General features: G+C 35.7%; 1 protein-coding gene across 1 annotated transcript in view; it reads left to right on the top strand.

Annotated features, from left to right (window-relative positions):
* Positions 1–17,259, top strand: part of TRHDE (thyrotropin releasing hormone degrading enzyme) — a 421,266-nt gene that overhangs the window by 3,133 nt on the left and 400,874 nt on the right. Inside the window, exon 2 of the mRNA XM_033221251.1 lies at positions 11,119–11,392. Coding sequence (XP_033077142.1) covers positions 11,119–11,392 — 274 coding nt within the window. The remainder of the gene's footprint in view (positions 1–11,118; positions 11,393–17,259) is intronic.

Here is a 17,259-nt window from a genome sequence, read left to right as displayed (position 1 = left end):
TTGATCCGTAACTGATTTCTTGTACCCCTAGTGCATATTTATATTCAAACTCTATCTTGCAGTTTTCCTCAAAGAAGTAAATAACTTGGTTGGAAGTTTAACCTGGTTCACATATATTTAAACTCATCATCCCAATAGAAATGCAGAACTCAGTGTTTTGAAAATCCCAGGATTGTTTTATTTCTATACAGCATCTTAGAGAAAGTCTTTGTTCCTCATTTTTTTCCTTCCTCATTATTATTACTAGAGTAAATCTCATAATTTCTTGGATGTTTCTACTGGAGTTGATAAAGCAAAATAAATAAATCTAATAAACCATTTCATAGTTATGTAAACTTTCTATTTATCAAACTTGTTTTGTTACTATAGCCACTTGGAGCATTTTTAAACAGACTCTTATCAGCATCTCAGCTAGGGTTGGACTTTTATTGGTGATGACATTGTCCACAAAATGCAATGTAAATTGGCATTCTAAAACCCACTTTCAAGTAGGACACAGATGCGAACACTGAATTTTCATTAGATTAATGATTACAAATTTTAGTCTTTAGTTAGATACAATTTTGCCAATTTAATTAAAGGATAATTTCTGTGATAAAAACAAATATTTAATCTGGTGAGGAAGTCATATTGAGCAAGTTGAAATGCTTAAAAGAGCAATACTACAATACAGTTCACTTCTCAGCCTATGTGGAAATACTAACTCATTAAAATCCTATCAGTCTGATTCTTCAACTTGCTTCTCAGAGGCCTGAGCAAAATAATTTTGGTGACAGCAGGGAAATTAGATTCCACTGTGTGCTATATACCTTGGACCTCTGGAAGGTTTTATCCCCTGCTGGGTGTCGTAGGTAGCCTGGCTTTGTACAGCTGGGAAGACTTGCTTTTCCTGATTTCCATACTGTAGTATACAGAGGTTAGAAGACAAGCTCCCCCTTGAAGCCCAAGGTTTCCCAAGTTGAGACAAGTTCTCTACCCTTGGTTCCTACACTTGTTGAATATTGAAAATAAATTCTCTTAAAATCAACATGTTTACACACCAAGAAGTAAATTAGGCAGAATACATACTCACTTTTTCATCAACTAGGTGTGCAGCAGGCAGATAAAAATGGGTGTGTATTTATGCTGTAGTCTTCGACAGGAGAGTATGCTTGCTTAGAATTAGGTAAAATGTTCATTTACCTGAAATAATTGCCACTTTTGGGTAACCAGATGGTGGGCACACCCATGTTCAAAGTAGGGTACCTTAATTTAGATCCAAATGGTTGGATTGAAAGGGAAATATAGCCAAGATATAATAAAAGAACATTTTATTCACTTTCAAAAGGGAGACCGGTTTTCTTTGACCAATTTTGATAGGGTCTATAACATGCCAAAGTGAGACGATGTTAAAAATAGGAGGTCCTTTTCTATAAAGGAATGTTTAGAGAGAAACAATAATCTCCAAGTAAAATGGGAAAATAATAGTGGTAGTTCTCAAAGAGAATTGGGACCATCCTTTTGCAAAAATCTAGGGGAAAGAGTGGAGGATTTTATCTCTGGGTAGGCATTTGCTCTACTGTGGTATTTGTGTGATCCGATGCCTTGTAATTTTCTCAGAATGAATTAATACTCATGGTATTTAATACAAACAATCAATTCACTACATTATTTTTAGATTGAAAGCAGCTTCGCTTCTCTCATTCACTCTGGTAAGAAGATAGCTTAACATGAGCAAGAAGGAGTATATCGCTTTTTGTCCCTCTATAGAGGACTGTGAACTGAAAAAATCTTTGAGAACCATTTGTTTCTGTAAAAACTTTTTTCTACGATTCCTTAATGGACTTAGCTCATTGTTTTTGTGTCAGGCTCACATAACCATATGGCAAAACTGAGTTCAGTGCTGGATTTTGAACACAGTTCAAAATGCTACCAGTAAACTATATCTAGACAATGTTTACTAAAAAAAAAGCTCTGACCATTTAATAATGACTCACTCAGGGAGAAAATTTATGCAATTGGTGTTTGTCTTGCTGTGTTTCCTGTAGTGCCATTCGATTTGATCACGCTGGATAGTAATCAAATGTACAGTTTTTTTCAAATTATTTTAATTGAGATAAAATTGTATGTATTTATCATGTATAACCTAATGTTTTGAAGTATGCATACATTTGGAAGAAATTAGTTAATTAACAAATGCATCACCTCATATAGCTATTTTTGTGGTGAGAATATTTAACATCTACTCTCAGCAGTTTTCAAGAATATAATATATTGTCATTAATTATAGTCACCTTGCTTTACAATAAATCCCTTGAACTTATTCCTCTTATCTAAGTAATTATATATCCTTTGACCAGCAACTCCTCCATTCTTCCCCTAACCTCTTAGTATCTGGTAAACATCATTCTACTCTCTAATTCAATGAGGTCAACTTTTTTAGATTCCACATATGACTAAGATCATGCCATATTTGTCTTTTTGTGCCTGGCTTATTCACTTACATGAAGTCTTCCAGTTCATCATTGTTGTCTCAAATGACAGGATTTCCTTCTGTTTGTCTGAATAGTATTTCCTTAGTGTATGTATACATTTTTTTTTATTCATTCATTCATTGATGAACTCTTAGATTCCTTCTATATATTGGCTACTGTGAATAATGCTGCAATAAACATGTTGCAGATATCTCCTCAACATGATGATTTCTTTTTCTTTGGATATATAATCCCCCAGTAGTGGGATTGCCAGATCATGTGGTAGTTCTGTTTTTAATTTTTTGATGAGCCTCCATATTGTTTTCCATAATGGCTGTACTAATTTACAGTGTACTCATTTTCACCAACAGTGTACAAGGGTTCTTTTTGCTCCACATCCTTGCTAACAGTTGTTATCTTTTGTCTATTTGATAATAACCATTCTTACAGGTGTGAGTTGACATCTCACTGTGGTTGCATTTCCCTGATGATAAGTGATGTTGAACATTTTTTCATATACCGATTGACCATTTGTATGTCTTATTTTGAGAAATTTTCATTCAGATCTTTTACCCACTTAAAAAAATCAGGTTTTGTTTTTTCTTGCTATTGAATTGTTTGATTTTATTATATATTTTGGTCATTAATCACTTATCGGATGTACAGATTGCAAATATTTTCTCCCATTCTATAGGTTGTTATTTTACCCTATTGTTTATTTCCTTTGCTGTGCAGAAACGTTTTAGTTTGATGCAATCCCATGTGTCTATTTTTTGCTTTTGTTGCCTGTGCAGTTGCCTTTGTTTTTATTTATTCAATGCAACTTTTGTTGCCTGTGCAGTTGCCTTTGTTTTTATTTATACAATGCAAACTGAGCCTCTCTGCTTTGGATCCCTTTCAAATAAAGATGGGCCTGATGCTGGCCTTCCCAGTATTTGTTTGGTTTGCACAGCGTGTTTGTTTCTTTAAACTGATTGTTGCCACTGTGTATGTAGATGGGCTTGAGCAAACAATGCAGGATGATATTTTAGGTGTGCTTGAGGATGGTGACATTTGGTCAATATTATTTACAAAAATAGGACTTACCTCTTTAAGTATGACTTCAAGGAGTGATACAAAAACGGTGAGGAATAAATGATTTACCTTTAAGGCATAAATATTTTACAGTCTGTAGGGAAGGCATCCCTCCTTCACCCCCATGCTCATCCTCCCAACCCCAGCAATCATAATCTTCATCATCACCATCACCATCATCGTCATTTCTCAATTGTTTGCATGTTCTTTACTTCCTTCCAGGTTTACATTACTGGCCAGCTTCCACCAGGGTTTTTCAAAGTTCATGCCATCCTACTTTCTACTGCAGGAGACTGCATACTTTCTCCCACAGATAGAATTTTACTAGGCAGAATTTTGGAAAATTCAAATGTGAAAAATACTTCCTGCTTTTTCCAGTTTCCTGGACAACCTGAAATGATGCACAAACAGGCACAGCTGTATGGTGGTGGTGGCACTGTGAAGGTAGAATAAGACTGGCAATGTTGCGTGGAGCTGAATAAGGGTGAAGAACCCAGGCTCACCTTTCCTGCCTTCTTTGCCTCCAAGCTTCTGAATGCCTGAGTGGGCCTGACATTTATAGTTGTACAGGGACAGGGAGAATTAATTTCTCCCAGTGCACACCTATGTGTGTGCTGCAGGATGAAGTTTTGTTTTAATCATTCACATCTTTCCTCATGACTACACAACTAAAAAAAGAAAAATCAGAGGATAGACAAAGAAAGCAGTTTAAAAACTATGGTTGTTGGTTACTTTTTACATCTTTAAAAAATAAATTATTTTAAAAATCTTCTATCTTTTAAAAAATAGTCCACTTTTGTTGTGTTGCTGGATGGAAGTGTGTGTGTGTGTGTTTAGTGTGTTCATTCTCTTCCTCCTATGCATGGACTGTGGAACCAGACTGCTTGGCCTCATGTCCTGACTCTGCCACTTATTAGCTTTAAGACCTTGGCCAGGTTTCCTAATTGCTGTGTGTCTAGTGTCCTCCTCTGGAAAGTGGAAATAATGATACTCTATTGTACAGGGTTGTTGTGATGATTACATCAGTAATAAAGCACTTAGAATAGTGTCTGATAATTAGTAAGCACATCTGTGGTTATTAAATATAATTTTACTATTCCATGGCTGGAGATCTGCTACTTGGGCTAGTACCAGGTTGTGTAGGACCAACATTCTTGCTTTGGGGTTTCCCCTTGCTGGCAAAACAGTGGGGAAATGGTCACTGTGGACATTCTTTTGACTGCTGTTTGTTTTTACCACCTAAGCAGAGTTCAAAAGACAGGGAATGGAAAAAGAAGGTGGGTAGGAAGAGGAGCCTGGTCACCAGAAAAAAGAGAAGGAAAAGAAAGGTTGTGGTATTTCAGCCAGAAAACCTTCCAGCTTGGATCAAATACTGGGAGATGGAGAGGGTTGAGGGAGCAGAAAGACTGAGGGAAACGAGAAACACGCAAGTCTCTGATTACAGCAGTACTCTCTATTAACCGTGAGAATAGCAGGAACCAGAGACTGAAGGGTCAGAAGCGTACCAGTACAGCAAGAAGAACAGCCCTAAGTACCAAGGGAAAGGCATCTCAATCATTAGATATTGTTCCTAAGACTTTATGTGAGTTTTGACAACAGCAGTACTTTATAATACTTACGTAATATTTTGCCTCTTTCCAATAGAAAAACATGAATCTCAGATACGAATTTTATTTATTTTTATGAAAACCTAATATTATGACCTGGGAAAGTCATCTTAATGCATTCATAATACCCTTCAACAATGATGATCAAGTACACAGTACTTATTTTTGGTAAGCGTATTTAGTACATAAATGGTGAAACAATTATGAATATTATGCTCTGTTTTTATAACACAATTATTCACATATGCACCACTTCCTACATACATATTGCTGGCATTATTGCCTTATGTTTTTAGTTTACTCCAATGGTTATTTAAAAAAAATAGACTACACACTTGCTTATAGTATTGAATATTCAGCAGGAGTACTTCTCTTCTGAAATAGCAGAGGTTTAATGACTCATTGAAGTGCATAAAAACACACAGTCTAAACAACGACCCATTTTGGCTTAAAGAATTTTGTCATCGAGTAACAATTTGCATTTTGGATTAACAATTTTAAATGGGACACGTGTAACTTCCATGACCTTGTAACAGTGCGCTTACTGCAATCAGTTGAATAGTAACTAGATGTTCCATTGAAACTTTTCTTTAGGTCTTGGAAGTTTTTATTGCCAATCTTAAACTACTGCTTTATTAGAGAAATTGCAGTTGCTGTAGAAGTAGGTTCAAAATCATTTCCCTCTGTGTTATGCATAGATGTGGTCAAAAAGAAAACCTTTCAAATTACCCATGCTGTTTGTGAGGTTCTCTTGGTTTTGGTGGATTCCACAGTGAAATGCCGTGAATCAATCTTAATACTAACAGGGTTATGCAAATGTTTGTTTCTTCTGCATGTCTTACCTTTATGAAAAGGCAAACTGAAAAATAATGGAGCAGAAATTGTTTTGTATCACATACTGTAATTTGTTGGCAATATCAACCAACATTAACGCATTACTTCTGCTGGATGTTATCATAATGACTTGATACACGTAGCTTGCCTAGTGAACTTCCGCAGAAATAAAAAGAAATCAATTCTCTATATCCTTCAGAGGCAACACGGAGCTTTAAGCCTTCCTTCTTAGCTCAACCAAAATGTCAAATAGACAAGTTGTTTAAGAAAATAAAGTAATTTATTTTAGATAGAAGAGAATTAAAATACATGTATGTTATTCACATTTTTTCCAGTTATGCTAAAATGACATTCTAGGAATCACACTCCCAGAATGTCACTTTTGAAAGTGGAATTTTTTTATGGTAATAGACAGATTCATTAAAAGATAAAAATGATTTTGTTTAAGAAAGGAGGAGAATAACAGACAACAAAATACTTATCCCCATTACCTTCTGCCTTTTGCTGTTTTGTTTTACTTTTTGCTGCATTTACATATATTTTTCATGTCCACATTATATATTGAAATATTTTTATTTTTAATTAATTTTTATATTTCTTATACTTGGTATTCTGCTTACCACCTCAAACTCACCACAAATTCACTCCAGACTTGTTATTTTTTTCTCAAAATCACCATTGTTGCAGGCCTCTTTGATGTTTTTAATGACCGTAAGCAGAAGAGAAGTCCCACTTCCACCTATTGAAGGCAACCACAAAATATATGCAGTGAAGACAAAATTATATTTTTGAAATTCTGCAGGCATTGTTGCCTGTTAAGGGCACCGACCTGAAACTGGCTCTCTTTGTTAGAAGAAAGAGTATCAAGGTTGAAAAAGATGTTACAGATGGACTTGAAATACTGAGATCTGATGTAACCAGAATTTGCAAGACAGCAGACAGGGCACAAACTTAATATGTGAGTGAAAACTTTATTGAAGGCCTGTTTCTGTGCTACCTATAGTCAGCTCACTCATTTTTACATCCAACTCTGACTTTTAAATTTCCACCCAGGTTTTCAGACCAATTATTATGCTTTCTTCTTCATAAAACCTTCTTTGAGTTCTTTAAGCTAGTGGTTTTCAGCTGGGACAATTTCTTCCTAAAGTGGACATCTGCAATGTCCAGAGACATTTTTGCCCATCTCAACTGGGGAGAGATGATACTGGCATCTAGTGGTAGAGGCCAGGGATACTGCTAAAGATCCTTCAAGGCATAGGACAGTCCCCACAACAAATAATTATCAGCCTAAAATGTCTAGTGCTAACATTGAGAAACTCTGCTTTAGGAGAATGTAATTTCTTCATACATTTTTCCTTCTTTGTCATGGCTTTTTGTATTATACCTGTCCAGATATATGTTTAATTTATTTTATTAGCATAGAAACTCTTTGCAGGAAGGAACCATATATATTTATCTTTTTCTTCCCAGTATCGAACACTCAAAAATAAATGATTAAAAGGAGCAAATGCATTATAGAACTTGTAGTAAAAAGCTGTTTAGTGGTAGTGTAACTTAACATCTTTAAAAAACCAATCACATTTGGGGAATATTTTACTTCTGATATTTGTTCAGTTATAGGATCTCAAGCTTGGAAAATACCTTAAATGTAGTCGAGTCCAACTGCTCTTCTTTACCAAGGGACTTCTTTTGATTTTCTAAATACTGAATTGAAATTCAGTTGCAATCATCTTCGGGTGCCAGACTGTGAAATTGGTATTTCCTCATTTAGACATTATCAGAACACATGGTGGCCCTCTGTGCATGGGTATATACTGTGTGTGTCAATTCATTAAGAACAGTAATTGCAGAAGAGGTCACTAGGTGATCTGTATCCTTCTTTTCAACCCCTAGAATCAGTGATGTAAATTGCTCCCTTCCCTAACATGCTTACTTACTTGGTAAGGCAAAAAGAGACTGCACTGTGTTTTTTCTCTGCACAAATATTTGTTTAATCAAATTATCCTTAGCCCAGAGGTATTTACATCTTTTACACCTAATCAATTCTTACTCACTAATTACTTAATATCAAAGACATCTTTGATTTTCACTTAAAGGCCAATTCATTCTAATTACGATCTCTCTGTTGAACTCTGGTAGGACTCTTCCCCTAGTATTATTAGTTGTCCTTTAATTTTCCATGAGAAAATATTATACATATATATATATATTTCATGGAAAAATATATTTTTCAATTAGACTGCAAAGGCCTTAAATACGACAATGGTTATATCTTAAAAAAAATTATACCAAGTACCTAATACAGGGTGAGTATCTCCACTCCAAAACTTCAAAATCTAAAATGTTACAAAACCCAAAACTTTTTGAGTACTAACATGATGCTCAAAGGAAATGTTTATTGGAACATTTTTTTATCAGGATTTTTGGGTTGGGGATTCTCAGCAGTAGTATATAATGCAAATATTCCAAAATCTAAAAAAATCCAAATTCTGAAACGCTTTTGGTTCAAAGCATTTCAGATAAGAGATACTCAACCTGTATAGCATAAAGCTCACACATAGCAGACAATATTCCTTCAATGATTGAATTGGAGTTCTCAGATATTTCAAAGTTAAAAGGAAGTAACTTTGACTCATATATACAATCCCATGGACGTCTTTTAAATAGCCCCAGTGAGAAATATTAAGCTTAGTGGACATTTTAATTAATAAGCTGAAAGATAAGATTCACGAACATTATATAAGATAAAAGCATACGAAGACAAAATTGTATGTAAATGGGTGCATTTTAACTAAAAGTACTGACATTTCATTAAGCAGAAAGTGTATTACTAATCAGCAAAAAATAGTAAGAAAAATATTACCATGATACTGGCAAATTGGGAAAGAAGAATCTTTGTTACTTACAACTGAATTAAGATGTTTATAATTATAGCTAAAAATTAATTTTACTGTTTTGAAATGTAATTCAGAAAATGTGAGTTTTAGACCCAGCTTTGTGCAAACTGTCTGTGTAACTTCAGAGAAATCACTTAATCCTACTGGATCCACTTTTTCAACTTAGAAATTTATGAGAGTAGGACACTTTGTTTCTAATATTGCTTCTAGCTTTAACTTCATATTCGTATGAAGATTTACAGTTAAAATCTCTTTTCCATATATTATCTCATTTTATCATCTTGACTTTTGTAAGGAAAGCCTAGAAAACATATTTTCCTTGTACTAATGAAAAAACAGGGTCAGATAGTTAAGTTACTTAACCAAGCCTGGTGTGTAGCAGCCTGTTGCTATTTCCAAGATAACTCTCAAAAACCTTGTCTATGAAGATAAGTAACGATTAATCTTTAAAAAATTTTATTTTTCTCTATTCTAAAACTAAGATTTAAAAAATGAGGCCCTCAATGATCAATGTAAGCTTCATAATTTAAAGATAGTGTAAAATGTATACCTTGTGCTTTGAGCTAGGGATAGCCAATAAGATTCCATATGCATGTCAACCTGTATTGATTGGTAGTAGTTGCCTGAAATGCTGTGCTGAGAATAATTCTGAGGCCAAGTTTGGGTTAGGGTGGGAAAGTTGCCATGTTAGATTAACCATGTATATCATGGATGATGGAGAGAGGAGTGGTGGCAGAACTACTTATGGAGGAACAAGCTTTTTAAAGAAATCGCTTCAGAACTCAATAGTATTCTATTAACAGTCTAATATTGACTTGCCTTATATCGTTTTGTAACTAGTATTATTTAAAAAGTTTGATTAACTTTTGTCATGAATGTTTTTCGAGTGTCTGAGTGTCTTTTTTTTTTCTTTTGAGACGGGGTCTCGCTCTGTTGCCAGGCTGGAGTGCAGTGGTGCGATCTTGGCTCACTGCAACCTCTGCCTCCCGAGTTCAAGCGATTCTCCTGCCTCATCCTTCCGAATAGCTGGGACTACAGGCATGCACTACCATGCCCAGCTAATTTTTGTACTTGGAGTAGAGACGGGGTTTCACTATGTTGGCCAGGATGGTCCTGATCTCTTGACCTTATGATCCGCCCACCTCGGCCTCCCAAAGTGCTGGGATTACAAGTGTGAGCCACCGTGCCCGACTGAAGAGTTCTTCTTAAAATATTTAATCTTTGTCTTCATTTGTAACCATAAACCATGAAAGAATATAAAAGGTGCTTTCAGCTGGAATTTTAATAAGATACAGCTTGATCTGAAAACTTGAGTGCAATATATATGTATGTATATGCATGTGTGAGCTTACATTGACATTTATTTTATTCATGTATTTATTATATAATATACATCTGGTATATTAACATTAACATATATTAATATAACATTTATTATGAGTAGGAAAAAACAATGTTCTCCAGACTATTCAGTATAAACATTTATTCCTGTGCTCCAAGAAAGGCTGAAGATGTGAATCAGCAACTGCTCCATGCTAGTCACAGTCATAGGTGGTTTACATCCTTTCTTTTCCTCTAAGCTGTACAATACTTTTTGAGTTAGACTTGATTATTTGCTTTTTCAGCAATGACCAACTACATCTTAGGAAAGTTTAATAACTGCCCAAGATGGCATAGCTAAGAAAGTTTGCAGAGCCAGAATTCAGACCAGAATTTATCAGGTCTCAAAATCCCTTTTCTGAAGAAAACCAGGCTATGTCTTGTTGAGATTTTAGGGCACAGATATTTCCCAAGTGACGATCTATGTTCTTCATATATCTGAGGACAATTTTTGGATTTTGATTTCGTTGTCTTTACATGTTGTGCAGTTTCAGGGAAGAAAGTGAAGCACACTGAAAAGGAGAATCATCACTTTCCAGTTCTGGCCAGTGTGATGCCAGTGAGCTGTTTTTCTGCAGTGTGTCATGTTTCATCTAACAAGCACTTCTCTGGGTTTAGCGAATTTATTTTAATTGAGACAGAAACCACCCTGAAAAACTGTTATGGTTGGGGAAGTATATTACATATGGATTGTGCTTTCATATATTTATTATATTAATATACATCTGGTATGAATACATGCACTTAAGTTTGGTTCACAAAAAAAATTACAATTTGGAATAATATATTATTTCATCAACAGAAGTGTGTAATGTGGCCATAACTTAACTCATAACATGAATGTAATAGAGAATGTCATTTTCTTTTTTCCAGATTCCTTGGTGTTACTCAGTTTTCGCCTACACATGCCAGAAAGGCATTTCCTTGTTTTGATGAGCCAATCTACAAGGCTACTTTCAAAATCAGCATCAAGCATCAAGCAACCTATTTATCTTTATCTAATATGCCAGTGGAAACTTCCGTGTTTGAGGAAGATGGATGGGTTACGGATCACTTTTCACAGACCCCTCTCATGTCCACATATTATTTAGCCTGGGCAATTTGCAACTTCACATACAGAGAAACTACCACCAAGAGTGGGGTTATAGTAAGTATTTTCAGCTTAATGACGTTTTTGGATAATGTATTCTCTGTAAAGTAACCTGATTTCTGGATTAACAATGAATCATTTCTAACCTTTTTACACCTTATATAGTGGAAATCTTTCTTCAATTCTTTTTTTTTTTTTTTTTTGAGACGGAGTCTCGCTCTAGCCCGGGCTGGAGTGCAGTGGCCGGATCTCAGCTCACTGCAAGCTCCGCCTCCCGGGTTCACGCCATTCTCCTGCCTCAGCCTCCCGAGTAGCTGGGACTACAGGCGCCGCCACCTCGCCCGGCTATTTTTTGTATTTTTAGTAGAGACGGGGTTTCACCGTGTTAGCCAGGATGGTCTCGATCTCCTGACCTTGTGATCCGCCCGTCTCGGCCTCCCAAAGTGCTGGGATTACAGGCTTGAGCCACCGCGCCCGGCCTCTTTCTTCAATTCTTGGGGGGGGGGGGGGGATTACATATTTTACTGGTTTCAAAGTGTCAGAGAGAAACCTGTCTTCTATACCCAGCACTCTTATTCCCTTAACCACCTCCACCTCCCTCCCCCATCATCCTTATTCTTCCTCGTCTCTACCTGCACTATTGTACATCTCTGGAACAGCTGCTGTTGTCTGTTTTGGAAAATTGCCTGTTTGTATGACTGGGAAAGCTACTTCTTTTTATTGTAACATATTTGAAATGTACAGAACATATGGTGAGTAATATAGTAAACTCCATATACCTACTAGCCAGATCAACACAACTAAATATTTTACCATCTTCAGTCTAATGTTATTGCTGAGAAAGTAAAACATAGGATGCAGTTGAAGCTCTCCGTGTAACCACCCTTTGATCTCATTGCCTTGACCTTTCCCTCAGAGATCAACATTGTCCTGAATTTGGTGTTTGCTATTTCCATACATATTATCCTACGATTATTTCATATCTATGTATAGACACACACACACACACACACACTCACTCTTACAATACATGCCATATTTTAAAATTTCATGTAAGTGATTTTCTATTGTCGATAATATCTTGCAACTTATTTTCATTTCATTTTATTTTTATTTTCTTAGGAAGGATGAGATAGAGGGAGCATTGTCTGCATTAAATTTGTAATAAGAATCTATTGGATTCTCTTTGATGGCTATCATTTGTGACACCATGGTATTCTAGGCACTTTTTACATGCAACTACATTGCATTAGGGTAGACTATACCATGTTGAATGAAGAATTTTTGCCTCATTTCAATGGCTTACATGATATATATGCATTTATTTTAATTTTCATATTAACATTAAGACAAGGTATTATGATTCCACTTTTTTTTTTTTCAAATGAGTAAAGTAAATCGAGTACAGCTTAAGGAGATTAAGTAACTTGTCCAGGGGCTAAACGTAAGCAAATGGTAGAGCTGTAAATCAAATTTGGTTGGTTTGATCCTAAATTTTGGGCTTTTCCCCCTGTGCCTTACGAATTCTGTGTTCCACCAGTTCACTTGTGTGTCTATAAGAAAATTCAGATTGTGATTCTTCTCAGCCGGTAACCTTTGTATTCAGTGTTGCTTGAACACAGCAAAATAGGTGAATAGAAATCTATATTTTTAATTTGTAGGAAGTTGATAGTTCTAAAATAACCTAAATTTTGAAAAATAGTTTTGGCTACAGAAATTTTCCTCACTGTTACTTTTAATTTAAATTATTGTGGGACCTGTTTAAGAAATAAAATCTGCCAGCATACAAAATCAATGCCATTACTGAAAAACTGCTTGTAATGAATTCATCTCTCTAATCATTAAAATCATGTTTTAAATGCAGACTTTTTAGAAGGCTAGTGGGCATTTTACTCTTTTGGACTTATAATCATTTGATGTGTTGAATTTCTCTGATGTTTCTTGATGTCTTCTGTGGGCATTTCAAGGCTGTACTTATTGGACCATACACAGACATGGAACACGAAGACACCTCATTTCATTTTACATCTTCAAAAGTTGATGATTGACTTGCTGTGGGTCAGCTAGCATAGGGTACACTGGAAATTCTTTTTTCTCATATGTTTTCTTTAAAGTATCTTAAAAGTGTTTTCAGCCCTAAACAATTATACTTGTTGCTAAGTGACCCATGTTTTAAAGCCAGACACACTCTAATAGTTATTTAGATGTGACTTTTCATTAGAGTTAAGAATCTCTAAGTAATTAGTAAATATTTTTAAATTCCTGCTTAATAATTTTTATGTAGAAATGATAAAAAATTCTACCAGAGAACACTGAAAGGTCAATTGAAATAAAATTTTAGATTGCATAACCTAAAATACTAACATCTATAAAAAAGAAAACAGAATTGCCATTGGGAGCTCTTATTTATCAACTGTGAAAATATAGTTTAAAACTTACCTCCTTTTTTCTGTCACTCTTTTGAAATACAATCTGTTTTCTTTTCACTGCCTTTCCCTTTTATTATTCGGAGTATATGAAAATGACATTTCTCAACACTTAACAGCTAGAAGGAGTGGAAGTTTAGCTTTAGAATCTTGGATGTGGGATGGTCACATGAAGTCCAGGTGGTCATTTCAGATCAGAAACTGAAGCAATTTTCTTTGAGATATGAAAGAGGAACTTGAGTAGCATATAAATAATACACAGCTAAATGGTAGTAGGGCCATAAGTGTGAATATTTGAGACATCATCATCACTGTTATTCTTTGCTTATCAAGCTACCTACACTTTGCAAGGCTCTATTCTAAGTAATTAGAAACATTTTTTAAAAATCTAAAATCCTTCTGGTACAGAGATTGCAAATTCAAGTATTCAGACTGAATCCAAGGCTGCAGCCATGTTTTGTTTACCCATCCCCAAAATGGCTTAACATTTTTTATATTAGTTGTCAACAGTTAGAAAGTAGAAGATTGCACATAAACTTATTTATTTCTGGCTTCTCTTGAAAAATGGAAAGCTCTTGTAACACTTAGGTTATACTCCTATTTGGTAACACTTGTTCATTCATTTATTCCTTCAACAGGTATTTACTAACTGAATGACAGGTATTGTTCTAGACTCTTGTGGTATAGCATCAAACAAAGCAGAAAACGTTCCTGCTCCCAGGAAGCTTATATTCTAATGAGGGGAGAGAGGCAATAAACAAAAAATATATAATATGTCAGGTAGTGATATATGTTGTCATGAAAATCACTATTCTAGAGCTGGGTAGTGGTGACTCACTTATGTGGGGCATTTGCTTCCCAGTTTAACTTAATCTAGACCACTTTTGTTCTTTTGCATCTGGTCCATTTCACTGATACCACAGTTCCTGTTTTGATCAATCCTATAGATGTTCGGAGTTGAAAATCCAGAGGGTAGCCTAGGACTGTACATAGGAAAAACAGTGAATTCATTAATTGTGATTTAGGAACACTAGTATTCACATATTCACGAGTTGCTTTGATTGAAAGTTGTGGAAAATAAGTTCAAGACTAGTTGGAAGAGGGAGAAATTGTTAATGTTTGAAGTCTAGGGATGTGCTTCATGGAGGAGACAGGATTCAGTATGGCCCTGAATGATGGCTTGGTCTTAGAGAGGCAGATAATGTGTGCATATAATTCTTTGCCAGGGAAATGTTAATAGGAAAAGACACAGAGGTAGGAAAATCTCTATGGAATATAGTGTGGCATGATGATTATAAACATTGATTTTAGAATCAGATTAGTCTGTTTCAGAATTATTGCTTTGCTTTGCATCTCTGCAAACTTTGTTAATTACTTAACCTCTTTTTATTCTGATTTTCTTGTTTGAAAACTGAAAGTATGAATTTTTCCTTTACAATATTGTTCTGGTTTCTACCATGTCATTGCAAACTACTTCAGAACTTAGTGGCATAAAACAGCCATTTTATTATGCTTAAAGTTTCTGTAGGCTAGGAATTTGGAAGGGCACAGTGGTGGCAACTCCTCTGTGCTCAGTGATGTCTGGGGCCTCAGTTGGGGAAGCAGAATGTTTAGGGGGTGACTTGACAGCTAGGGGCCAGAATCATTTGAAGCCATCTTTGTCTGGTGGTTTTGCTGTCAGTCTTCTGGGATGTGAGCTGAGGCCGTCAGTCATATATCCATGTGTGGCTTCTTCATGTGGCCTGGGCTTGTTCAAAGCATGATGGTCTTAGGATGGTTGGACTTCTTACGTGGTAGTTCAGAGCTCCAAAGGTGAGTGTCCTAAAAGAACTAGGTGGGTGTTATGTGGAATTTTTAAACCTATCCTCAGAAGTCACAGATCATCACTTCTAAGACATTCTATTGGTTATGAGTCACTAAGCATAGTGCTCTTTCAGCAAAAGAGGGCATTAGACCCCAACTCTTGACAATAGGAGTGTAAAAGAATTTGTAGGCCTGTTTTAAAATTAACACAGTTTGCTCTCTGCCTGCAGATTATTTATATTCATCCTACAGATAACATATACTTGTCAGTAGGCCTCATCCCATTACAGCATCAGGCTCAGAATTGAGGTCCAGTCCTCACCATCTAATTTAGGTTCAAGCATCGAAGAGATGACTTGGTTTGGTTTCTTGGGCATAGTTTCTCTCACTCTGAAGACCTGTTACTGAAAGATACAAGCTATCTTACCTCACTTTTCTCTCTTCAACAGACAATAATAAGACTGGAATATGGTTATGACAAAAGCCATTTCCTTTCAAGAATGGAGGAAATGGGAAGATACAGTAGTCACTAGCCCACAGCAATTCTGAAACCCAACTGGGCACATGTTACCAATTCCTTAATTATGGATGAATGGCCGATCCCTGTGAACTGTTCTCTTTGGCATTTGGCCCCACCCTTTGGGCTCTTTGTTTTGCCTTCTGAGGCATCCTTTTTCTTCCAATTAAAAAGCAGTTTGTGTTTGCAACCAAATAGTCATAATTGCATAAAAGTACAGCCAGTGCATATCCATGGGTTCTACATCCAGGGACTCAACCAGCTGTGGATTAAAACCATTTAAGAAAATTGTGTCTGTATTGAACAGGAGCTAGACTTTATTTTTCTGGTTCTTCTTCCCAACAATAGAATATGGCAACTATTTACACAACATTTACATTGTATTAGGTATTATATGTAATCTAGAGATGATTTAAAGTATACAGGAAGACATGCATGGGTTCTATGCAAATACTATACCATTTATATAAGGGACTTGACCATCTATAGATTTTGATATCCATGGGAGGTCTGGGAACCAGTCCTACCAAGGGATGACTGTAGCTCGTGTTTGCAATAGATTTGAATAACCTCAGCTTGCTTCCTACCAGTAAAATGTTAGGGCTACAAACACCTATTTTTCTTTTGTATTGGCTCTGTTACATTCAGCCCAAGCAGGTACACTTATGTTAAAAAATGTTGGCTTTTTATGTATCAAGTTATATCCACTCCATTAGACAAAATGATACCCACAGATCTCTTTAAGATGAACCTTTGTCTACTTTGAGGCTTTGTGGAATAAAAATTCTTAGATGCTCTTTTATTTAACAGGCTTTATGAGGCATACCCTTAAGATCTTTATAAAGCCTTTTGCCTTTTTGAAGAGGTTATGGGGCATCACTTTAAGAGTTTCTGAGGTCTTGATAAAGACTCGTCCTTGGCTTCATTCTTAGACCATTTTTGTCCTGACAGTGACCTGAATTTGTTGTTTTTCTGAAGCTGTTTCTTACTATGAGAATCTTCCGTTATCTGAAGAAGCTGAGAAGAAGGAAAAGTTTTAATTTCAAAACCAGCAAGTCCTGGCTTTTTTATATTTCCTCTAAATTTTGCTTGAAAACCAGACAGTTTAATCTTAACCTCATCTCTTCTCTTTTATAATTTTCATGGCCAGTGAGAAGAAGCCAGGTGGCACTTTTAAT

The sequence above is a fragment of the Trachypithecus francoisi genome, unplaced genomic scaffold (assembly GCF_009764315.1).
Source record: "Trachypithecus francoisi isolate TF-2019V2 unplaced genomic scaffold, Tfra_2.0 Lachesis_group11, whole genome shotgun sequence".
NCBI classification, from domain to species: Eukaryota; Metazoa; Chordata; class Mammalia; order Primates; family Cercopithecidae; genus Trachypithecus; species Trachypithecus francoisi.
The sequence above is the reverse complement of the archived record's forward strand: the minus strand, read 5'-3'. Positions and strand labels throughout refer to the sequence as shown.